This window comes from Ursus arctos, unplaced genomic scaffold (genome assembly GCF_023065955.2).
Source record: "Ursus arctos isolate Adak ecotype North America unplaced genomic scaffold, UrsArc2.0 scaffold_1, whole genome shotgun sequence".
NCBI classification, from domain to species: domain Eukaryota; kingdom Metazoa; phylum Chordata; class Mammalia; order Carnivora; family Ursidae; genus Ursus; species Ursus arctos.
Genome location: NW_026622763.1, coordinates 73,534,478 through 73,561,546, shown reverse-complemented (window position 1 = coordinate 73,561,546; position 27,069 = coordinate 73,534,478). Strand labels below are relative to the sequence as shown.

At 37.8% G+C, this 27,069-nt stretch overlaps 1 protein-coding gene across 4 annotated transcripts in view; it reads right to left on the bottom strand.

The window, feature by feature from the left end:
• Positions 1 to 27,069, bottom strand: part of PLCL1 (phospholipase C like 1 (inactive)) — a 343,314-nt gene that overhangs the window by 25,332 nt on the left and 290,913 nt on the right. For 2 of the 4 annotated variants that reach the window (XM_057303749.1, XM_057303742.1), the window contains exon 6: positions 3,863 to 4,492. The exons of the other annotated variants lie outside the window; for them this stretch is intronic. In XM_057303749.1, the coding sequence (XP_057159732.1) occupies positions 4,157 to 4,492 (336 nt within the window). In that variant the 3' untranslated portion in view covers positions 3,863 to 4,156. Of the gene's footprint in view, positions 1 to 3,862; positions 4,493 to 27,069 lie in introns of those variants that run through there. 4 annotated transcript variants of the gene reach the window in all.

Sequence of the window (27,069 nt, the reverse complement as noted above, 5' to 3'; positions counted from 1 at the left end):
GACTAAGCTATGAGAATGGAGATTGTTCAGGGAGATATTTCAAAGGTTGACCCAACAATACTTGGTAATTGCTTAAAGCGAGGTGAAGGCTTAGGAAAAAGATCAGGAATAACTCCCAGGGTGCTTGCATGGATAACTCCAAATTGTCCTTCATTCTTTCATTCATCATTCATTCACTCAAGTAGAGATACCAGTGGTGTCACTGACAGCAGGTGACAGACGTGCATGGAGATGAACATAGTCTGAGACGCGCTGACCTCCCTGTGGTGGAGAGACCTCCCCAGTGCCTGATGCCTGGAGGGCAACTGGGAGGGAAGGGTGGCAAATCAAGGCCATCTAGAGATAAGGAGAGACCCATGGACCAAAGGTACACATTTTGGATTTGACAACAGAGTGAGGGTAATGAAAACCGTTTGCATGGACACTGTGACTTGGGGCGGGGGGGGGGGGGGAGAGAATGAAGTGAGAGGAGAGCCTAGGCTAGAACCCTAAGGAACACCAGCATTTAGCAGGTGAGCAGAGGAAGGGTAACCTGCAAAAACCGCCGGGAAGAAAGAGCCAGAGATGTAAGAGGAAGATCAGGAGAGTGCAGTGTTCCAGAATTCAAGGGAAGCAGTGATGCAAGAAGGAGGAGGGACCAGCCATGCAGAATGTTCCCAAGTGGTCAAGGAAAATAAAGCTTAAAACTGTCCACAAGTTTTCGTGACAAGAAGGTGACTGGCGACCTTGGTGAGAATGATTTAATGGAGTGTCAGAGGAGAAGACAGATTAAAGTTGGCTAAGGACTGTGTGGGAGGTAAGGAAGTGGATTCGGCAAGTGTAAACAACCTTGTTAAGAAGTTTGGCTGTGTAGGCGAAGAGAGATAGGAAGTAGAGTAGCTGGAGGGGAGCTGAAAGTCTTTCATAAAAGCCATTTTATATGTATAAACACAGATAGGCTGAGCAATGCATGTGAAAGGAAAATGACAAAATATGAAATGTAATTACTAAATGCCTTTACTTCTTGGATTAATTGTTCTTCTAACTTGATTTTCATAGTATTCTAAAATTCTTTCTCCTTATTTTAGAGCCCTTTTATTGGTATGAAGTGGGAAAGTTATTCATCAATTAAAAATGTAAAGCATATTAGCTTAAACATATAAGTAAATCTATTTAAATTTAAAAGTAAAAAAGCAGGGATTTCATAGTGTATGCATTTATGGCTACCTCTAGAAAATGAAGAATTCTCACATTGTCCACCAGGTGGCTCCCCTGTTTTGGGCTTAGGGAGGGAGTTCCTGTCTGTCCACAAAAAGCTTGTGCTCCAATGGTTAGAAATGGCCTTCTAAAACCATTTGGTTAATTCCTCGGCCTCCATGCAAATTTGCACCTCAGTCATTCTAACTGTCCCTCAAAGACATTCTGAAAACTTACAAAGTCATCAAAAAACATTAATGCATCACCAACTTGTATAAGGAAGCAATTACACTAGAAGCGAACACAACGTTCATAGTAGAAAATTATTTTCACAGAAGAAAAATATCTTAGTGAAATTTGAACTGATCACGCTTCCTCAAAGGCAAAAAAAAAAAAAAATCTAGCCACTTGCTTTTACAATTTGGTGAAAGGAGAAAAAATTATAACCCTAAAGCGTCCAATAAAGTTTATTTTATATAATAAAAAATAAATACGTTAACATATCAATGCCTCTTACATGTATAAGGCAGTATCCTTATACTTGCTGTTTGGAAAATGTTAATATATACAACTCAATCTAATATGACCTAAAGCTCTCAGGTTCAAGTAATCTGTTGATAGTTATAAGACATAAAGATCTTTCCTCTACTTGACAGGGGTTATTAGCATGATTCAGCACGAGGAAAATGTTACCATTATGTATTTATGAATATTCGAAGTATATGAGTTGAAGGGCAATCAAGAGTCTACCCCATAGATATTTCCCTTAGCCCTTCTCCCATCCTGCTGTGCCTGAAATGCCCACCAGAAATAAAAGAGGAAAGGGCAAAAGTCAGTTTTACAACTATGAGTGCACAAAGGGACTATGAATACACAGACACACACACACTCACCATAATAGCACTTAAAACCAGCTTCCTCCACTTGCCAACCTCCTCAGGAAACCGTCTATCATTTTTTAACTTGCTAACAGTGCAGAATGAATGTTAACACCTCAGGTTTGGGACTCAACTGGAAATGAGAGAGGGGTCAAGGAAGAGATGGCTCCCTTCATGCAGCCCCTTGGGAAATCCTCATGGCTGGGGAAGCAGATCATTTTACTACCACTTTTTTCCATCTTTCCTCATTTTCTGAGAAACTTCAAGAAAAAAAAACACACATCCAAACAATTAGCCACTAAACAAAATCACCTGGGAAGTCCGGAAAGACCACAGGATGTTTGGAGAACTGCAGAGGGATTGCCATGGCTGGAGCACAGGGCTAAGTGAAAACTAATACAAGAAGGATGAAAGCACCTCATTAAGGGACGTGACCTATGTAACAAGATAGCAACCTCACTAGAGACAGATTAAAGAACTGCATACACCTAGGCAGGATTTTATAACTTTGTTACCCTAAACACTTGAGAGGCTATATCCCTCTGAGGAAAATGCTTGTGTGTCCATATTTGTTTATTTCATATGGCCCCATTTGTTATGCTGCTTAAGTAAAAATTCATAGAATGTCTATTCAGAACTAACACTGAGGCATTCTAACCAAGCACTAGCAGGATCCCATGGGCCACAATTCCCTATTCTGTAACTTTCCGTATTTACGTGTTGGAGCAACCAGGCTGACACCTGCCAGGAGATGTTTCAGTACTAGAGAGGAATCAATGGATCCTGGCAGCCAGCTCAGCTGCCTTCAAAGGGTGACCTTTAGGTGTGGCAGCAAAAGCACATCCCCCACCATGATATATTATTTGTTCTAATCCTCAGCTTCAGGTCACATATTTTAATAAAGTCTTCCACTAACGTCAACTTCAAGGAGATTAAGCCAGCACCACTGATTTTCTTCCTCTCTGCCCACACACGAGTCTCTCCTCTTTCCTCTTGTACTTGGAGAAACGGACACTCACTGTACGGACGCTGAGATGAATCCCCCCAGCAGTGGAGAGTCCAAGTGCTGCTGTCCTATTTTAAAGCAACAGTCTCCAGTGCTCTTCATATCTATACCCCACAGGATGTTTATTTTCTACAGTCATGGTGTTTGTTTGGTTGTTTGTTTTTTTTAATAAAAAGAAAAATATAAAAAACCCCTAGTCACTATGGACAAATTTCTCATAAATACAAAGATGAACACTCAAAGAATACAAAACCTCAATATTCACGATACAAAGGGGAGAGGAGATCTGCCTGTAGTTTATTTTTTTTTCCATAGATTATATCAACAAGAAAAAAGCCAAAAATCATATGATCCTCTCAATAGATACAGAAAAAGCATCTGACGAAATACGGCGTCCTTTCCTGATTAAAACACTTCTGAGTGTAGGGATAGAGGGTACATTCCTCAATCTCATAAAAACCATCTATGAAAAGCCTACAGCAAATATCATTCTCAATGGGGAAAAGCTGGAAGCCTTTCCCTTAAGATCAGGAACACGACAAGAATGCCCACTCTCGCCATTATTATTCAACATAGTACTAGAAGTCCTTGCAACAGCAATCAGACAACGAAAAGGGATAAAAGGTATCCAAATTGGCAAAGAAGAAGTCAAACTGTCTCTCTTCACAGATGACATGATACTTTATATGGAAAACCCAAAAGAATTCACTCCCAAACTACTAGAAGTTATAGAGCAATTCAGTAATGTGGCGGGATACAATGCTCAGAAATCAAAATCAATGCTCAGAAATCAGCTGCATTTCTTTTTTTTTTTTTTTTTAATGATTTTTTATTATATTATGTTAGTCACCATACAGTACATCCCCGGTTTCCGATGTAAGGCTCGATGATTCATTAGTTGTGTATAACACCCAGTGCACCATGCAATACGTGCCCTCCTTACTACCCATCACCGGTCTATCCCATTCCCCCACCCCCCTCCCCTCTGAAGTCCTCAGTTTGTTTCTCATAGTCCATAGTCTCTCATGTTTCATTCCCCCTTCTGATTACCCCCCCTTTCTTTATCCCTTTCTTCCCCTACCGATCATCCTAGTTCTTATGTTCCATAGATGAGAGAAATCATATGATAGTTGTCTTTCTCTGCTTGACTTATTTCACTTAGCATTATCTCCTCCAGTGCCGTCCATGTTGTAGCAAATGTTGAGAACTCGTTCTTTCTGATAGCTGAGTAATATTCCATTGTATATATGGACCACATCTTCTTAATCCAGTCATCTGTTGAAGGGCATCTCGGCTCCTTCCACGATTTAGCTATTGTGGACATTGCTGCTATGAACATTGGGGTGCATATGGCCCTTCTCTTCACTACGTCTGTATCTTTGGGGTAAATACCCAGTAGTATCAGCTGCATTTCTATACACGAACAATGAGACTGAAGAAAGAGAAATTAGGGAATCCATCCCATTTACAATAGCACCAAAAATCATACATTATCTTGGAATTAACTTAACTTGAGACGTAAAGGATCTATATTCTAGAAACTACAAATCACTCCTGAAAGACATTGAAGAAGACACAAAAAGAAGGAAAAATATTCCATGCTCATGGATTGGAAGAATTAACATAGTTAAAATGTCTATGCTACCCAGAGCAATCTACACTTTCAATGCTATCCCGATCAAAATACCGATGACATTTTTCAAAGAACTGGAACAAATAGTCCTTAAATTTGTGTGGAACCAGAAAAGCCTGAATCGCCGGAATTGTTGAAAAGGAAAAACAAAGCTGGGGGCATCACAATGCCAGATTTCAAGCTATACTACAAAGCTGTAATCACAAAGACAGCATGGTACTGGCACAAAAACAGACACATAGACCAATGGAACAGAATAGAGAACCCAGAAATGGACCCTCGGCTCTTTGGGCAACTAATCTTTGATAAAGCAGGAAAAAACATTCAGTGGAAAAAAGTCTCTTCAATAAATGGTGCTGGGAAAATTGGACAGCTACATGCAAAAGAATGAAACTTGACCACTCTCTCACACCATACACAAAGGTAAACTCTAAATGGATGAAAGACCTCGATGTGAGACAGGAATCCATCAAAATCCTAGAGGAGAGCATAGGCAGCAACCTCTATGACATTGGCCACAGCAACCTTTTTCATGGCACATTTCCAAAGCCAAGAGAAACAAAAGAAAAAATGAACTTGTGGGACTTCATCAAGATAAAAACCTTCTGCACAGCCAAGGAAACAGTCCAAAAAACTAAGAGGCAGCCCACAGAATGGGAGAATATATTTGCAAATGATACTACAGATAAAAGACTCGTATCCAAGATCTACAACGAACTTCTCAAACTCAATACACGAGAAACAAACAAATCATAAAATGGGCAGAAGATATGAACAGACACTTTTCCGGTGCCTGTAGTTTAAAATGAAGTCCCATTCCTCATTCTGAGGCCAGACTAAGATGAGATTTGTACTGTGGCCTGCAGCCAAAAGTGGACTATTTTGGTAGATGTATATATCTTCTAGTCTCTGAGGAATTAACAGTTAAGAATTCTCTCTTTTATTTCATAATTCTGGTATACCTCTATAGCCCAGACAGTGTTTGGCAAAGAAACTTTCTGCAGTGATGGAACTGTTCTAGATCTCTGCTGTTCAATATGGTAGTCACCAGCCACATGTGACTTGTGCCACTGGAGGACTGAATATATAATTTTATTTAATTTTAGTTATTTTTATTTTAATAGACACCCATAGCTAGGTTTTCCACATTGGACAGCACAGGCTACAAATGATGCCAAACTTCTTCAATGTAATAAATTTTGTAAAATTATTTTTTACTCTTTCCAACGTCTCTCCTGACATAGCACTTGCCACAATTACAGTTTAATAACTATTTATGGCTTGCACTTTCTAACATCTGCAACTTCCACAAGAACACACACTCCTTGAGTGCAGTGGCTGCTTCCATCACAGGCACAGCTATATTGCCAGCAGCTTTGCACAGGGTCTTGCCCAAAGCAGGGATCCAAAGCATTTGTTGAATGAAAGAATAACTTGGGTGCCACTGAATACACATTCATCTCAGCCTAGAATTTCCCAGAACCACTGACATCCACTCCAGCAAAATCTTAATGACCAAATTTTTAATTCTATCAGGGAATATCAATTCACAAAAAACTAGCCCATCCTTTTATAACCAATATATTGCCCACTACCTTTTACTCAGGCCCTTTTATGACAAGAATTTTCTGGAGAAAATAATGAAAGGACTGGCCATGATGCTATTAGAAATTTCCAGGTCAGATGGAGTGACAACAGATATAGCTGGGGGAGGCAGGAGCCAGTGGAGTAATAATGGACATATTCGGTAAGAGATGTGGGCTGGTAGAATTCTTCTAACCATACCACTAAGGAGACCATCCTATCTGCCCACATGGAGAACAAGTCATGTGACCATGGGTGCCCCACTTCACATAAAAATGCATTCTAATCAAATTATATTTTTCAGCCAACAATCAATAGAAAACTGGATTCCTACCCCACCCGCCCACTAGGTTTTATATTAGACAACTCCTTAAATTTTAGCTTTCAATCCTTTTCATCCTGGGTTACTGCTTTGAACTGAATGTGTCCCTCCAAAATTCATATGTTGAAACCTTAACCCCAGTGTGATGGTATTTGGAAGTGAAGCCTTTGGGAGGTAATTAGGTATGGATGAGGTCACAGGGGTTGGGATTGGTGTCATTCTAAGGGAATGAAGAACTCAAGCTCACTCTCTCTCCACCACGTGAGAAAATCAGGAAGGGGGTTGTCACCAGGACCTGACCTGCTGACACCCTGACCTCAGACTTCCCAGCCTCTAGTGTTTTGAGAAATAAATGCTTGCTCATTAGGCCATCCATTCTATGGTATACTTGTTGTAGCAGCGCAAACTGACTAAGACAGTCACAGGAATAATCAAGTAGATTCAATAACAGAAATTTATTTTTCTCACAATTCTGGAGGCTAGAAGTCTGTTATCAAGGTGTGGGCAAGGTTGGTTTCTTCTGGAGCCTCTCTCCTGGGTTTGTAGATAGTCTTCTCCCTGTGTCTTCACCTGGTCTTTCTTCTGTGTGTCTGTTTAAGGGATTAAATCCCTAGTCCCTTCTTATAAGGACCTTAGTCATGTTGGATTAGGGCCCATTGTAATTTAGTGTCCTCTTTAAGACACTATCTCCAAATACAGTCACATTCTGAAGTACTGGGCGTTAGGACTTTGACACATGAATTTTGGGTGACTAAAATGCAGCCCGTAACAGTCAGTCCTCTCCCAATGTTCCAATCTGTGTCTCAAATTAACTTATTATTTATATCTAACTACCCCAGAAACCTCTGTTTAAAATTTTGGGACGGTTTGCCTATTATACTAGGAATGACAAACACTTCTCTGCCCATCTGTAGACCCCCATTGCTTGTATATATTTGTAGGCTCAGGACTTTAATTATCATTATAAAGTATGGCTTTACCATCATCAATAAGCTTTTTCATACATTATATATGAAATAGCCATTAACAGGTGGGATAGTCTTGTCATTCTATGGATGAGGACTCCAGGTACACACTTCCTGGGTTTCGATTCCAGCTCTTCCACTAATTAGCTAGTTGACTTTCTTAAAGGTTAGGTATTACCTAACTTTTCTGTCCCATAGTTTTCTCATGTACAAACAAGAAATATTAATAATACCTACATCCTATGGTCACTATTACAATTAAACGGTTTAATAAGTATGAAGCACTTGGAACGCTGTCAAGTAAAGAATAAACATTTTATATTATATCTATTAGCTATATTATTTGTTGCTATTGCTAAAGTGCACTCTGTATTTAAAATATTTGAAAGAGAATCAAATTCATCAATTCTAATCAGCCATATGCTGGACTCCAGTTTTACAGTGAATATTCTCACTTTCCCTAAAATGCCCATCTCTTTTTGATGTACACAAGTTGTTTTCCAATAATTTTCTAAGTTATTGAATACAAATAATGATGATCTCAAGATGAGAGGATTTTTCTAGAAGTGTAACTAAAACCAAAGGGAGAAGTCTTTCCTGTTTGGCCAAGTGAATTCTAGGAAGGAGAGGGAACTCTCAAGGCATTTTCATATATTTATAGCACTAAGTATATGATGAGCTCTTGATAAATATTTAAAAAGTGACAGTGATGAAGATGGCAATGATTCACAAAGGGAGGAAGGAACTCAAGGATGAAAGTTACCAAGATTTAAAAAAAAGATCATATAAAAATGTTTAAAGTTCAGTCCCTTGGAATGTTAATGATATCTGAACCATCCTGGAAAGAGACAAGAAACCTGAAGAGAACTGAAGTATCCTTCGTCAGTCCTTTTATGAGACACTAAAAGCAATAATGACTGAAGTGTTAGTTACTGCACCAGGGCAATTTTTAATATACTTTTCTAGGCTTATATTCAAATAATTCAATTAAACAAACACATCTTGAGCACATACCATGTGTCATTTCTACAGTAACAATAAAAAATTGAATGTGGGCACTAGAATAGTAAAATGTACCAGAGGGCCACCAAAAATTGTATATAGCATACACACAGAATAGTAGTGTACTTATGTGCACACTGCACCACACTGTGTAAACTGAGGGAAATGGCTGGGAAGAGCTGACACAGTGTTCTGGAAAACTATGCAACTTTATAAATATCCCTGACAGTAGTCACTAACCGCCTGAAAGACAAAAGATGGGTACCGGAAGGATGAAAAAAATAAAGGTGGGCATTGGGCCAAAAGGGAAAGCTGAAACCAAAGTACCAGTTTAGTGCATGTAGGTGCCTGCCTGTACTCTGTGAAGATGGAATACTCCAGTAGGAAAGATGAGCCTGGGTAAGTGTAGGCCAGGGAGAATGGAACTCCCCAGAGGTAGGAGGAGGAAGGAAGAGGACCAAATGGCAACCCCAGGAGAAAATGCAGCTGTCAAGAACCACCGAAACACTCACCTTCTTTCCCATGTGATTCCCAGACATCAAGGGGTGACATGGGACACCATGACTTTGGATGTGAAGAACAGGCTTTGGAGTCACACAGATCAGGTTTGCGTCTAGCTCGCTTCTTACTAGTGAGCTGTGTTATACTGAACACATTGCTTCGCTTCTGTAATCCTGTTTCCCAGTGTAAGGTCAACACTACGCTCAGGCACACTCCCCACCCTGAAGGAGCACAATCTCATATGAAACAAAGACATGGGAACAAATCACTACGATATAGAGAGTCACGGTGGAGAACACACGGATGAGACTGTAGATAAGCTACAGATACAGCACTGAAAAGGAGATTATCTGGTTTTGATGAGAACTGGGGTTGGAGCACATGGAAAGAAAAGAGCAGGGAAAGCTTACCTAGAAAGGTTACAGATAACATGTGCTGGATTTGAACGATGAAGAGGGGCTAGTGAAGTGACTGAGGAGGGGAAGCACATTACAATCGGCAGGAACAGCATTTGTGAAGGCATGGAATCCCAAACCTGCCCAGTGTGTTCCAGGAACCACAGAACTGTGGGAGTGTGAGAGGGAAGGTACAGAGCTAAGCAAAGGGCCCAGCACAGAGGATCATCTTATCCGGGCCAACATCTTGGAATTACGTTATAGCTGACAGAAAAACAATAAAACATTTATCTCACTCCACTTGGACTGTTAAAAAGGTTTGTTTATTCATTTGTTTTTCAATCCTCTTAAATTTTTTTTCTGAAGTATTTTTTTTCTGAAGATTAAAAAATCTTAACTAAATTTTCTTTCAGAAGAAGCTTGTATTAGACTTGAAAAGTGGATTGGATGTTATTTTCCCAACGCCTTCTCTTTCTGTCATCTGGAGTTACAAACTGAATCAACTAAGTATGATTGTTAAAACCAGTCAAAGTTAAAATCTAACTAAGATCTAGCTGAGCTACAAATGAAATTTTTCTCCTCTGATTTCTAGAACATTCTGGATTGTTTAGCTTCTCTATCATGCTCCACTATACCAATAAACGGCAGGTTCCCAAGAGGACACACCACTGCACATGAATCCTTTTGAAATTACTAAAGACTTCTCTTAAGAGTAAACCTTAGCAGGGGCGCCTATGTGGCTCAGTCGGTTAATCGTCTGGTCTGCCTTCGGCTCAGGTCATGATCTCAGGGTCCTGGGATCAAGCCCCACATAAGGCTCCCTGCTCAGCAGGGAGTCTGCTTCTCCCTGTCACTCTCCCTCTGTGCTCTCCCTCTCTCTCTCTTTCTCAAATAAATAAATAAAATCTTTAAAAAAAAAAAAAAAGTACGCCTTAGCAGAGAAAATCACTGTGGTAGATAATAGTTATAATTAATGTAAGTAATAAATACTTAAAGACACTCCTAAAAACTGCAGGGAAAATAGAAGGCTAGAGACAGAAAAATACTTAGACTGACAATTTCATGGAGGTTCTATGACAAATCCAGGGGGCACCACTCACACAGATGCAAAGGAAATGGCATCCCCTAGAGCTGTGTAGTGCACAACTCATGGTGGCATGTGGCAGCTCTGGCCAATTCAGGGATCAGATCATTAAATTTTGGGTTGCAAAAAAGAAATGGCATTGGTGTAGAAATGTCTAATCAAGAGCTCCAGTAAGATAATTTTGGTATATTGATGTTTAACTTCACTGAAATTCATAAAGTCTCAAGTAATGAATTATCAAGGTCAGCAGTAGTTCAAGGTCTCCTGTGAAAACTTCCTGGGTATCCTTGACAAAGGAGCCAAAGGAAATGACCTTCCCAGGAGCAGTTATTTAAAGAATAAGGACAGTGGTAATCACTCCACTATTTGTTCCCTCTTCTTCTGACCAGAGAGGAAGTTCTAGGACAAAAATTATACTTTCTGAGACAAACCCAATAATCTGTAAGTTGGTGGTTATTAAGCAAAGGATAATAACAGAAATGATATAGTCTCAGTGATTTCACTGCAATTTCATAGCTGAGACAGTACTTTCCAGAATTCAGAAATGGAATGTCTACCCTGGCAGTGCTTATCATTATTATATTGTTGTACATTTTTATGATTTTCACAAGAACTGAGAGTAGTTTTTAATAACAGAAATTTCAGAGGAAGACATCACTTTTTCGCTGTTGTTATTATATCTTCATGCATATTTCCAGAACTTAGAATGAGTAGGGTTAATAAATGAATTGTTTAATATAAGAACCAGGGCTGCGTTATAACATAGCACACAAGCACACACTATATATACATATAATTGTTCCTTTCAATGACATTCTTCCTCTCCCAGGCAAAAATGTACTACAGATAAAAGAGAACAGGAAGGAAGTTGCTGGCTTTTTTACCTCTCTGGTTTCAGATTACATGAAAAGACTCCATGGGCTGACTCAGAGGATACACAATATACATTGTTAAGAATCTTTAGGCTCATTTATTCAGATTTAATATTAGGACGAAGTTACTATTAAAACACACTTTTCATTCACATGGATTTACATGCCAGCTTCATTTTTTGCAGCCTTGGATATTAGTTTCTTGGTTAATATCAAAGCCACAATAAACAAAAGAGCCACTTCTGCAACATGTATAATAAGTGTAAAGAAACATCTGGAAGGTAAGGGAATGGAGGAAATGGTGTGCAACCAGCCATGATTTCACCAGCAAATAAACTGTCTATAGCTCTCAAGTGTCAATATGACTATTCTATCAGCTGTTCAAAATGTACTCATTCATGCAGTGTGAAGGAATAAACTACTGCTGTAATAATGTACCACCAGAGAACACAAGTAACTCTAAAACAGTCAACCTTTCCTCTCTGTATATTTTTTGCCTAAAAAAAAAAAAAAAAAAAAAAAAAAAAAAGTGAAACTCAACTAAATCTGGAGAAACAGAAAATTACAGTGAGACAAACCCACATTTCTGACCCAAGGCGATTGGAATTAAGTGCTGAAACCCAGCCCAGAATTTTAGGGTATCTAGTATATTTTAAATGTATATGAGAAATACATCTCTTAATGCATGTTTAAGATAAAAAGCTCAACTTTCTGAAGCTAGATTTGTTAGTAATTGATCAGGAACTTCTTTTTGGCCCAAGAGATTAATATCTCTCAGGCCAAGGCCCACAAACCAATTTTATTCTCGTTGTTCCCCCAGCTGCTTGGTAGCAGACAGCTGGGAAATCTACAATATTCTTGATGATTAAGGGATAACTCTGAGATATTTGGATTGCAATCTTTTTATTCTGCAATACATTGTAAAGCAATTTAAGAACTTTCCATCCCTGAGTCCATTGACTCAAAAGTCCATTGAGAATAGTATCTTTTAAACAAATACTCAAAGAGTTTGATTATTTTTAGAACACATAGCTTTGTCCTGGCAGATTTACAAACCAAATCATGAGGGGTTAGTGTATCTTGCTGCATACCAAAGAATTCTCTTCAGTGAGAAAAAAATCTATAGTCTTGGTTGTCTCTGAAAGCAAGCCGCTTCTACCTAAGGACTTTATAACCCTTCCATGAAATCATCTGATAATCAAAAGTTTAAGACTCAATCCTAAGTCATAGTTTTGTGATGTTTTTTCCTTCCAGAAGTTACTTTCTTTCAAAGCATTAATATAATGATACTGATACTGATAACGATGAACGTTTCTTGCCTTATTCAAATAGTTTTCTGAACAGTTATGTGTAAATTTTTTATGAATCTAAAGTTACTTCTAAAAATCCAAAGGGATTTCTTTTTTAAAAAATCTATAACCTTTTCATCAAGCCAAGGATTTTTCCTTAAAAGGAAAATTCTGTTCCTAACTATTCTGCTTTGATGAATAGGTGCTTTCATCTATTACAAATGCTGAAACTATCACAAATATATGGGGGGTGATTAACAATACAAAATTGTTTTACAAGAAGTGGAAAATAAGGAGGAAAAAAAGGCTCCCTTGTCACCCACTCCCTCCCTGGTGGTCTGTTACTTTGGGTATATAATCTCATACATGATGTATATTTGAGCACACTGGATCTACTTGAAATAAGAGAAGTCTAATTAAATTGGAAGATAACCACCTCTGGACTGAGAGAAATATTCTTACTACCCATCATGACCTCTTCAATATGGTTTAAAAGAGTAACATCCAATTTCATTATTCTTAACCTAAATTGTCCTTTATATGTTTACATTTACAGATAGGTATATATGTGTGTATATATATCCAAACACATAGAATGTTTTTATATACATATTTATATATGTAGGTTTGTATGTTGACATTGTTAAACTTACCCTGAGCCCTGTGCTCCTGGAAAACAGGGATGTTAAGAAATCCCACACCTTTTTGTGTTCTAGGAAATGGTTTACTGCAAATAACCACCATTCCCCATTATGAGTTAGATAAGACTCATAGGTGCCCCCCATGTTTACCTATCCTGAGGCGAGACACAGACTTTCCAGATTCCCTTTCAGAAATGATTAGCTGAACTGTTTGAACCCCTTAACCAATCTAGACAAAATACCTGCCTCCCTGATTTGGCCCAATTTTAGTTAGGTTTCTCTGCTTCCTTCAGGCCCCTGAACTTTACCCTCCCCCAATCAGAGCTGGCAGACAGCACCTTAAAAGTCTTTTAGGATCACACACCCGGTCACTCACTCCCCATACCCGGTTCATTCTAGCCTTGTTTGCCCCTCCCAAGGGACAAAAAAGAAAAATCCTTTTTGCCTGATCTTTGAGAAGCTTACAGATTTTATGAAAGAAACACTCTCCCTATTTTTTTGCAATGGTCCCCTTCCTCATATTGCAATAAACCTTTCAAATAAAATCTTTCTTTACCTGAATCTGGATTTGCTTTTACATGAATGACAATTTCTATACCACACTTGCATATACATTCAGAGAAGCGAGCTCATGTCGCTCTGATTTGAATTAAGAATAAGGAAATTAGATCGATGTATCCCATCTTCTCCCTAGAGTAACGTGGGAAGAAGAGCCTGAGTCTGAAAAACCAAAAGGGCTAGAAGAAACTAGAATGAAACACTTTTGTTACCAATTTTTTCCACTTATATCATTGGAGACATCAAACTCACCTCAGCTACAACTCACCTTAGACAGAGACTGTGTAAGAAACAACTTTTCTCTAAAGAAACTTCTCCTGTGAGAAAACTAAGACCTTCGCTAACCTCACAAGTGGAAACCAAGTCCTCTGGTCTATGATACATCTATTCATTAAGATCCTGCCACTTTTGAATTATTCAAAATCATTATAAAATGCAGCTTTCATCTGGAAAAAAAAATGTAACTCTGAGAGACACTAAATTTAGTTCCACTGGAGATAAAGTAAAGTGGTCTGTGCTTCCATAATCGTGTCAACTGCCTAGCTTTTATCTCTACTCAATTCCTGGGCAGCACAGCTGGGATGCAGCCACCCAAGGCAGAAATCTGGACACCACGTAACCAGCCTGCTTATTGCTAAGAAGCATTAACATTCCACCTGAACTGTCCTAGACTGTTGAATAAGAGCTGTTTGAAATAATGCTTTACATTCGCAACTTTTTTAAATTACAGATGCATTAATTAGACTCCTATTTTAAAAATCTACTGCTTTTTCTAACATGAATACAGTAATATTGTACATTATATAATTCTCTTTCTGCATCTTTTCAGCTTGAAATCACAGAAAACTCTCAAAAACCAACCTTTCCACATCCTCCCCTGCAACTACAAGCTGTCGAATACATTTGGTAGGTACACATGAACACAGAACGTTGCTCCAGATTATTATTGTAGAAGATGGGTGATTAAATTCACTTGTAATTGACAACATGACTCATGACCAGATTTGATATAACCACAAATAGCTATGATGCTAATGAGTGGTAATTAAATGAGTGAGGCAGACATTTTAGAACTCCCAAGACCAGGCTGAGGAGATGCAGCACATCTTTGCTTTGATTTGTTTTATTTTCACCATTATCTTCAGATTGTTTTGGCAACCATACTCAAGTATCAAGGTACAAGGCAGAGTTTTGGAATTGATGAAATGCTAAAGATATTTACTTGCTGCTCAAATGGTACTTCCTCATGGAAGACTTCCCCAACCTCTACTGTTAGGTCAAATCCCATCACACAGTCTCACAAGGCCATGCAACTTCTCCTTCATGGTAATTATCATGGTGAAAAAATTAATAATCAGTGTGTGGTTATTAATGTCTGCCTCTCTCACTAGACTGTCAGCTCCATGAGACCAGGGGACCATGTTTTTCTTCACTAGTACATTCCCAGGTACAAAACCTCGCACCCAGTAAGGGCTTATAGATATTTACTAAATGGATGAATGTGGTTTTACTGGAACAAAACAAACAAACAAACAAAATTACAGTTTGCTAATTTATGGATTAGAAGACTCTTTTATGCTTTGTACTTTCTTATTTATAAATGTTAAAGTGAAAATAAATTAAATCAGCGTCTTGAGATGGAATAAGAAGGTCTTTATTCTGCCTTAATAAGACAAAGAATAACAAGGTTCTAAAAAATGTGTCTGAAACACCTTTTCAAGTACCTAATCTGAGTATAAATATATCAAATTCAGCCTATGAAATTCCAGGAATAGCTGTTACACCTTCTAAATGTACACTCTTCACTTCATAGGGCCTAATAATATTTTCTTTTATGTATAAAAATGGTATTGACACATGGTTAGAATTGTTTTTCTAGGACTAATCCATTCACTCTATCTCACCTGCCACCTTCTTCCTGGTGATAAATGGCATGCATTGTAAGGCATCTGGTTGAGATTTCAGGTGAGTCTGGGGCTTGCTAGGTTGAGTAAGACTAAACCAGTTACCGCTAGAGTGAGACATTCAATATTAGCATCGTCACTAGTTTGTTCTTCCCAACTGCAGTCACCAAATATTTCCAGCATGACAAATATCATAAGTACTTGCCAACATTCAAACATTATTTCTAAAACATTCAATTGGCAAAGAAATTTAAATAAATTAAAAAATAAAATGAAAATTTGAAAAATTAATATAGCCTAAAGAAGATAGAGACCGGGTCAATACACAACATTCCTTTCATTAGCTTTTAGGCACACTTAACCTAACAATACAAGAAATTCTTCAGGTTGTTAGGTACGTTTTTGACCAGATGAATACACAGCTAGCTGGCTAGTCTTGAGATAGCAATTACTTATGTGGTCCTTGCTATACAATTTACTTTTTACTACAGAGCACTTAACTTACAGAGTTTAACAGCTATACTACATATTTCCAGAGCAGAAGAACTCTGAATTATAAACTGAATTTAATTATCAGAACCTCTATAATGTTTTTTGAGTATTTTCACTACAGGACAGCCTTGCAAAATGCAAGAAAGGATAAGAGATCATTCTGTTTGCAAAAGTTCCTAACAGGAAGACAATGTTGTTAAGATGTCAATACTACCAAAAGCAATCTACATATTCAAAGAAATCCCTAGCAAAATCTCAATGATGTTTTTACAGAAATAGAAAAAGCCACCCGAAGTCATGTGGAATCTCAAGAGACTCTGAATAGCCAAAACAATCTTGAAAAGGAAAAACAAAGCTGGAAAACTCATACTTCCTGATTTTATTTTTTTTAAGGTTTTTATTTATTTATTTATTTAAGTAATCTCTACGTCCAATGTGGGGCCCAAACTCACAACCCCGAGATCAAGAATCACATATCCTTCCAACTGAGCCCGCCAGGCACCCCTCATACTTCCTAATTTTAAAACTTACTACAAATCTACAGTAATCAAAACAGTGTGGTACTGGCAGAAACTCAGACATATAGGCCAATAGAATAGAATAGAATAGACAGCCCAGAAAGAAACCCTCACATATATGATCAAATGATTTTTGACAAGGATACCAACACCATTCAATGGGAAAAGGATAGTTTTTGCTGCAAATGCTTTTGGGAAAACTGGATATCCACATGCAAAAGAATTAAGTTGGACATTTACCTAGCAACACATATAAAAAATAACTCAAAATGGAAAAGAACTAAAACTATAAAAGTCTTAGGAAAAAAACATAGGGCAAAGTTTCACAACACTGGATTTGGTAATGATTTCTTGGATATGACACCAAAGACACAGACAAAAGAAAAAATAGACAAATTAGACTTCATGAAAAATTTTCAACTTTGTGCATCAAAAAGACAATATTCATCAAAGTAAAAAGCAACACACAGAATGAGATAAATATTTGCAAGTCATATATGTGATAAAGGATTAATATCCTGAATATATAGAGAATTCCTAAAATTCAATAATAAAAAAAAGCAACAATCCAATTCAAAAATGGGCAAAGGGCTTGAACAGATATTTCTCCAAAGAAGATACACAGATGACAAATAAGCACATGAAAAAATATTCAACATCATTAACCATTAGAAAAATGCACACCAAAAAACTACAATGAGATACCACCTTACACTTATAGGGATGACTACTATAAGAAAGAGAAAGGCAGGAAGAGAGAAAGAATAAAAGAGAGAAAGTGAGAAAGGAAGGAAGGAAGGGAGGGAGGGAGAGAGAAAGAAAGAGAGAAAGAAAGAAAATAAGCAGCAAGGATGTGTAGAAATTGGAATTCTTGTGCATTTTTGGTGGGAATGTAAAATGGTACAGCCAATGTAGAAAAGAGGGTGATGGCTTCTCAAAAATATTAAACACAGACTTACCATATGATCCAACAATTCCACTTCTGAGTCCCAAAGAATTGAAAGAAATGAAATCAGGGTTTCAAAGAGATATTTGTACATCCATGTTTATAGCAGCATTAATCACAAAAGCTAACACATGAAAGTGTCCAAGTGTCCATCAACAGATGAACAGATAAGCAAAATGTGGTATTTATAGGACTTCCAGGGAAGATGGCAGAGTAGGAAGACCCTAAGTTCACATTGACCCATGGATACAACTAGATAATATTCACATCAGTGTAAATAACCCAGAAGAAGACCTGAAGACTGGCAGAACAAACTCTCCACAGTTAAATATAGAGAAAAGCCTGCATCGAAGAGGGTGGGAAGGGCAGAGATGCAATTGGGAGCTAAATGGAGACCCAGGACTGTCTACAGGGGGGAGGAAAGACATGGACATGGGTAGGGGAGAGAAACAAACTGGAGAGCCCACAAGGGAAGATACCCATAACATTTGCCTTTGAAAACTAGAGAAGCCAAATTTCATGAGTTCTTACAATCAGTGAGACTTCAAATCTAGAACTTTAAAGATTAGCAGGCTCATAGGAAAGCTGGGAGGGCAATAGGAAACTGAGTCCCCGCCCTTAAAAAGACAGCACAACAAACAGCCCCACAGAGATATAGTGCAGAAGCAGCACTTTGAAAAATGCCTGGGGTATATGGGAAGGAGATGTATTTACCAATCTCAGAACATGTGGTGGAGAGGCAGGGATGTTGGGAGCTAGCTCCAGGAACAAAGAAGCTAGCTCTTTCCTTCCCCCACTACTCAACCTAAACACACAGCCATGTGTGGGAATCAACATGGAGCAAACACTCCCTACCTAACTTGCTAATAGTGCAAACCCCATCCCTGCATTCCCCTGCAGACACACCCACTCCAGCCAGGCTTCTGCTTCAGGTCTCCTCCCACAACACACCAGCACAAACCTTGCTAACACTCCCACCCTGCTCCTGTGTGTTTCTGCAGTTCCACCCCCTCCAATTTGGTTTTGGCTTGAGCTTATCCAAAGCAAGCCACAAGCCTGGCAGTGTGCAAACAGCCCCAACAGGGGCCAGCACCACTCCAAGTAATGCCTGCCCTGGGAAAAGGGAAAGATAACCACATACACCGGTCAGACTGCAGCTCAGGTAGTGGGCTGGTGGTAGATATCTGGTCTGACTGCAGGCCACCCCTACCAACAAAAGATTCTAAGGGCACAGCATAGGGGAAGCACTACTGCATCTCTAGCAAATGCCTGGTCTGACTCAGCTCAAGCCCAAAGCAGCCCCAGACTGGCCCACTGACCACCCAAGGACAAAACCCTGCCCATAGTGAGCAAAAAGAACAATTGCAGACAACTGGACTGAAGGAAAAAGTGGCTCAGCCACAACAGCAGGGTGCACACAACACACTAGAAGACAGCCTTCAAGTGCCAGGTTCTGGTGAACAGGGGACACTGCAGAGCACTAAAGGGCTTCTCCATAAGGCCACTACTTTCAAGAACTGGAGACACAACTGACTTTCCTAACACAAAGATACAGACAGAGGGAATTAGGCAAAATGAGGAGACAGAGAAATATGTCTCAAATGAAAGAATGGGACTGTCATAGCAAGAAACTCAAGCGAAATGGAGATAAGTGGTATGCCTGATAGAGAATTTAAAGTAATGTCATAATGATACTCACTGGACTTGAGAAAAGAGTGGAGGATCTCAGTGAGACCCTCAACAAAGAGAAAACATAAAAAAGAACCAGTCAGAAATGAAGAACTCAATAACTAAAATTTAAAATGCACTATATGGAATAAATAGTAGACAAGAGGAGGCAGAACAGATCAGCAGCCTAAAGGTCAGAGAAATGGAAAGCTATCCAGATGAAAATGTGAGAGAAAAAATAATAATAATAATACAAAATGAAAACAGACTTAGGGAACTTAGCGATACCATCAAACATAATAACATTCACATTATAGGGACCCCAGGAGAAGAGAGAGAAAAAGGGGTAGAAAATTATTCGAAGAAATGATACCTGAAAACTTCCCAAATGTGAAAAAACAGAACTCCAGATCCAGGGGGCACAGTAGCCCCCAACAAAATCAACCCAAGGAGGTCCACAGCAAGACATAGAGTAATTTAAAATGGCAAAAGGTGGTGATAAAGACAAAATTTAAAAAACAGCAAGAGAGAAGAAAACAGTTATATACAAGGGAAAACCCTATAAGGCTATAAGCTGATTTTTCAGCAGAAACTTTGCAGGCCAGAAGAAAGTGACATGATATACTCGACGTGCTAAAGGAAAAAAACCTGCAGCCCATAATACCCTATCCAGCAAGGCTATCGTTCAGAATAAAAGCAGAGATAAAGAGTTTCCCAGACAAATGAAAGTTAAGTGAATTCATGAAAACTAAACCAGACCTACAAGAAATGTTAAAAGGGACTCTTTGAGTGGAAAGGAAAGACCCATAAGTAGGAGTAAGAAAAGTAAGAAGCACAAAAACAGTAAAATTAAGTATATCTATGAAAATCAGGTAAGGGACTCACAAAATAAAAGGATGTAAAGTATGATAGCATATTATAAAAACTGATGGAGAGAAGAGTAAAGAATTAATTCAAACTTAAGTGACCCTCAACTTAATTATAGACTGCTATATGCATAAGATGTTATATACAAGCCAAATGGTAACCACAAATCAAAAACCAATAATAGACATTAAAAAAATAAAGAAAGGAATCCAAGTATAACACTAAAAAAAGCCAACTAATTGTGAGAGAAGAAAGCAAGAGAAGAAAGGAATAGAGAAGAACTACAAAAACAACTATAAAACAAGTAACAAAATGGTAATAAGTACATATCTATCAATAAATACTCTGAATGTAAATGGACTAAACATTTCAATCAAAAGACATAGGGTGACAGAATTAGTAAAAAGGCAAAACCCATCTATATGTTGCCTACCAGAGACTCATCTGAGACCCCTTTAGACACATGCAGATGGAAAGTGAAGGGATGAGGGTGCCTGCATGGCTCAGTTAGTTAAGTGTCTGCTTTTGGCTCAGGTCATGATCTCAGGGTCCTGGGATTGAGTCCCACATCAGACTCCCTGCCAAGAAGGGAGTCTGCTTCTCTTTCTCCCTCTGCCCCTCCCCATGCTTGTGCTCTCTCTCTCTCTCTCTCTTGCTCTCTCTCTCAAATAAATAAATAAAATCTTAAAAAAAAAAAGAAAGAAAGAAAAGAAAGTGAAGGGATGAAAAAGCATTTATCATGCAAATGGAAATGAAAGAAACCCTATATTGGACAAAATAGACTTTAAAACAAAGACTGTAACAAGAGACAAAGAAGGACACTATATAATCATAAAGGGAACAATCCAACAACAAGATAGAACAATTGTAAATATTTATGTACCCAACATGGGAGTTACATAATATATAAAGCAGTTAACAACAAACATAAAGGAATTAATCAGTAGTAATACAATAATAGTGGAGATTTTAACATCCTACTTATATCAATGGATAGATCATCCAAACAGAAAATCAACAAGGAAAAAGGGGCTTTGAATGCCCCACCAGGGGGGATGGGGGCATCTGGGTGGCTCAGTCGGTTAAGTGTCTGCCTTCAGTTCAGGTCGTGATCCCAGGGTCCTGGGATCGAGCCCCACATCAGGCTCCCTGCTTAGAGGGGAGTCCGCTTCTCCCTCGGTCTTCCCACTACTTGTGCTCTCTCAAGCTCTCTCTCTCTCAGACACTCTCTATCAAATAAATAAATAAAATCTTTTTAAAAAATGAATGACCCATTGGACCAAATGGATCCAGCAGATATATTCAGAATATTCCATCCTAAGACAGCAAAATATACATTCTTTTCAAGTACACATGGAACATTCTCCAGAAAAGATTACATACTGAGTCACAAAACAAGTCTCAACAAATTCAAAAAGATTGAAGTCGAACCACGCGTCTTTTCTGACCACACACAGTGAAATTAAACACCATCCACAATGATAAAATCTGGAAGAGCACAAATACACATAGGTTAAATAACAGGTTACTAAACAATAAATGGGCCAACCAAGATCAAAGAAGAAATCAAAAAATATATGGATATAAATGAAAATGAAAGCGCTGTGGTCCAAAATCTTTGGGATGCAGCAAAGCAGTTTTAAGAGGGAAGTTTATAGTAATATAGGCCTGCCTAAGAAGCAAGAAAAATCTCAAACAAACAACTTAACCCTACACCTCAAGAAGCTAGAAAAAGAACAAACCAAACCCAAAACCAGTAGAAGGAAGGAAAAAAATAAAGATTAGAGCAGAAATAAATGAAATAGAAGTAAAAACAACAATAGAATAGATTGATGAAACCAGGAGCTGGTTCTTTGAAGAGATCACCAAAATTGATAAACTTTTTTTTTTAAGACAACATGAGTTTATTTATTTTTTTAATAATAATATTTTTTATTATATTATGTTAGTCACCATACAGTACATCCCTGGCTTTTGATGTAAAGTTCCATGATTCATTAGTTGTGTATAACACCCAGTGCACCATGCAATATGTGCCCTCCTTACTACCCATCACCAGCCTATCCCATTCCCCCACCCCCCTTCCCAAAATTGATAAACTTTTAGCCAGATTCAGAAGGAAGGAAGGAAGGACTCAAATTTAAAAAATCAGAAATGAAAGAGAAGAAATAACAATTGACACCACAGAAATACAAAGAATTATAAAAGAACATTACAAAAATTATATGCCAACAAATTGGACAACCTAGAAAAAAAAGAATAAATTCTTAGAAACATATAGTCTCCCAAAACTGAATCAGGGAGAAATAGAAAATTTGAACAGATCGACTACTAGCAATGAAATTGAAGCAGTAATCAAAAATCTCCCAACTAACAAAAGTCCAGGACCAGATGGCTTCACAGGTGAATTCTATGAAACATTTAAAGAGAATCCAAACCAATTTCCTTCAAGCTATTCCAAAAAATAGAAGAGGAAAGAAAGTTTCCAAATTCATTCAAGAGGCCAGAATTACCCTGATACCAAAACCAGAGACACTACAAAAACAAAAAAACAAACAAAAAAAAAAAAAGAAAAAAAAAGAAAAGAAAGAAAAGTATAGGCCAATATCTCATGAATACAGATTTAAAAAAAAAATCCTCAGCAAAATATTAGCAAACCAAATAATCATTCACCATAATCAAGTGGGGTTTATTCCTGGAATGCAAGGGTGGTTCAATATTTGCAAATCAATCAATGTGATACATCACATCAATAAGAGAAAGGATAAAAACTATATGATCACCTCAGTAAATGCAGAAAAAGCATTTGACAAAGTACAACATCCATTCATGATTTAAAAAAAAAAAAAAAAAAAAACCTCAACAAAGTAGGTTTAGAGGGAACATACCTCAACACAGTAAAGGCCATATATGAAAACCCACAACTAACATCACACCCAATGGTGAAAAACTGAGAGCTTTTCCCCTAAGATCCAGAACAAGACAAAGAGGGCAACTCTCACCACTTTTATTTAACATAGTACTGGACATACTAGCCATAGCAATCAGATAACAAAAAGGAACAAAAGGCATCCAAATTCATAAGAAGAAATAAAAGCTTCACTATTTGCAGATGACAGGATACTATACATAGAAACCTTAAAGTCTCTATCAAAAAACTACTAGAATTGATAGAATTTGGTAAGGTCAGAGGATACAAAATCAATATACAGAAATCCATTGCATTTCTATAAACTAAAATGAAATAGCAGAAAGAGAAATTAAGAAAATAACCCCAGGGTGCCTGGGTGGCTCAGTTAGTTAAGTGCTGCCTTCAGTTCAGCTCATGATCCCACATTGGGCTCCCTGCTCAGCAGAGAGTCTGCTTCTCTCTCTCCCTCTGCCCCTCCCCCTGCTCATGCTCTCTCTGTTAAATAAATAAATAAATAAATAATAATAAAAAAAAGAAAGAAAGAAAGAAAGAAAGAAAGAAAGAAAGAAAGAAAGAAAACAGCCCCATTTACAATTGCACCAAAAAGAATTAAATACCTGGGAATAAACTTAAGGAGGAGAAAGACCTATACTATGAAAACTACAAAACACTGATGAAAGAAATTGAAGATGACTGCAATGGAAAGATACTCCATGCTCGTGGATTGGAAGACAAATATTGTCAAAATGTCCACACTACCCAAAGCAGTCTACAGATTTAATGCAATCCCTATGAAAATACCAACAGCAATTTTCACAGAACTAAAACACATAATCCTAAAATTTGTATGGAACCAAAAGAGACCCAGAATAGCCAAAGCAAACTTGAAAAAGAAGAACAAAACTAAAAGTATCACAATCCCAGATTTCAAGATATACTACAAATCTATAGTAATCAAAACAGTATGGCACTGGTATAAAAACAGACACAGATTAATTGAACAGAATAGAGAGCTCAGAAATAAAACCACAAACCCACGATTAATCTTTGACAAAGGAGGCAAGAACATGCAGTGGGAAAAAGTCTCTTCAACAAAGAGTATGGGAAAACTGGACAGCAACATGCAAAAGAATGAAACTGGACCACTTTATTATATTATACACAAAAATAAACTCAAAATGGATTAAGAACCTAAATGTTAGACCTGAAACCATAAAAATCCTAGAAGACAGCACAGGCAGTCATTTCTCTGACACTGGCCATACCAACATTTTTCTAGATATGTCTCCTGAGGCAAGGGAAACAAAAGCAAAAATAAAAAGCTTCTGCACAGCAAAGGAAATAATCAACAAAACCTAAAGACAACCTAATGAAAGGGAGAAGTTATCCGCAAATGATATATTCAATAAAGGGTTAGTATCCAAAATATATAAAGAACTTATACAACTCAACACACAAAAAAACAAATAATCCAATTAGAAATGGGCAGAAGACATGAATAGACATTTCTCCAAAGAAGACACAAATGGCCAACAAACACTTGAAAAGATATTCAACATCACTCATCATCAGGGAAACACAAATCAAAACCACAATGAGATGCTACCTCACACCTGTCAGAATGACTGAAATAAAAAACACAGGAAACAACAAGTGTTGACAGGATGTAGAGAAAAAGGAACCCTCGTGCACTGTTGGTGGGAATGCAAACAGGTGCAGCCACTGTGGAAAACAGTATGGAGTTCCCTCAAAAATTAAAAATAGAAGTACCCTATGATCCAGTAATTCCACTCCTGAGCATTTACCCAAAGAAAATGAAAACACTAATTTGAAAAGATATATGCACCCCTATATTTTTTGCAGCATTATTTACAATAGCCAAATTATGAAGGAGCCCAAGTGTCCATTAATAGATAAATGGATAAAGAAGATATGATACACACACACATACACACACACAACAGGATATTACTCAGCCATAAATAAGAATAGAATCTTGCCATTTGCAACAACATGGATGGATCTAAAGAGTACTATGCTAAGCAAAATAAATCCGTCAGAGAAAGACAAATGCCATATGATTTCACTCATACGTGGAATTTAAGAAACAAACAGAAAAAAAAGACAAAACAAAAAGCAAGCTCTTAACAATAGAGAACAAACTGATGGTTGGGGTGGTGAATGGGGGGATGGGTGAAATAGGTAAAGGGGATTAAAGAGTATACTTTTCTCGAAGAGCACAGAGTATAGAATTGTTGAATCACTATGCTGTACACCTGAAAGTAATATAACACTGTATGTTAACTATACTGGAATTAAAATAAAAAATAAAACAAATAAGAATAAATATATAAATAAATGTAAAACACACAATGTATTTATATACAACAGAATATTATTCAGCTATATAAAAGAAGGACTTTCTGACACATATTACAACATGGCTGAGCCCTGAGGACATTATGCTAAGTGAAATAAACCAGTCACCAAAAAAGACAAATACCGTATGATTCCACATTTATGAAGTACTTAGAGTAGTTAAAATATCATAGAAACAGAAAGTAGAATGGTGGTCTTCAGGGGCTGAGTTATTTTTTAGTAGATCCCAAATTTCATTTTACAAGATGAGAAGAGTTATGGGCATGGATGGTGGTGATGGTTGCACAAAACTATGAATGTATTTAATACCCCTGAACTGTTGCTTAAAAATAATTAAGATGGCAAAATTTATGCTCTATGTATTTTAGCACAATTAAAAAAAAAAAAAAAAACTCGGGAAACAAAAATTCCCAAAAGATGGTAAGTATAGATCATCTTACTTGGAAAGAGCCATCAGGAAGGGAAAATACAGCAGTGGGGGGACATTGCACTGAGAGTCTGTGAAGTGAGAACAGAAACTGAGTGTAATTAGGGCTTCGTTAGAAACAAAACAAAGGAGGGGGATTAAGACATAAAAGAAAAGATGTATAAGTACAAGTACAGAGATTTACACTATCGATAGGTTAGTGAGGACAGGATCAGTGTGTTTAAACAATGGAATGTAGATAAGTGCAGAGAAAGATTGAAAATGACAAATAATCATAAAAATGTGAAGACATAGAAGGACTCCAGCTATCATAAAATCTGATCTCATCTTTAGGTGAGAAAGATAATCTAATTTTTTAAAGATTTATTTATTTATATATTTGACAGAGAGAGAGGGAGAGAGCACAAGCAAGGAGAGCGGAAGGCAGAGGGAGAGGGAGAAGCAGGCTCCCCGCTGAGCAGGGAGCCGGATGTGGGGCCTGATACCGGGATCCTGAGATCATTACCTGAGCCGAAGGCAGACGCTTAACAGCCGAACCACCCAGGCGCCCCCAGATAATCTAATTTTTAAAGATTATACTAGTTGCAGATTTTTAGACTCATGTCCAACTTCCTACAGGTCTAAACTCTTAGATAATTAATTCTAAAATAAAATAGATATGAACTCACAGCCCAAAATTTTGTTACTTTGTATGCATTATTAGAAAGTATTTTCCTTAGACTTACCAGAATTAAAAACTCTGTGTGCGCACGCTGCCGAGCCTAGTTTCTATTCAGAATCAAAAGCTTTGTTTAAAACTCTTTGAAAGTTCAATTATCAGGATTGGTGATTTAAAGGCTCTTCAGTTTTGCCTGTCAGTCTCTTTTCTTCTCAGTAAAAGCCTGAGGAATTTACCTAATAGGGACTTCACCTCTCATTTCTAAATCGTCTCAGGTTTGTTATTCAAAGGAGAAGATTCCAGGATTTCTGCTCTAAAGGCTTAGGTGATAAAGGACAGACTACGCATCTGAGAGGTAGAGTTGAGGGTGCAGAGGAGTGGGCTGAGGAAGGA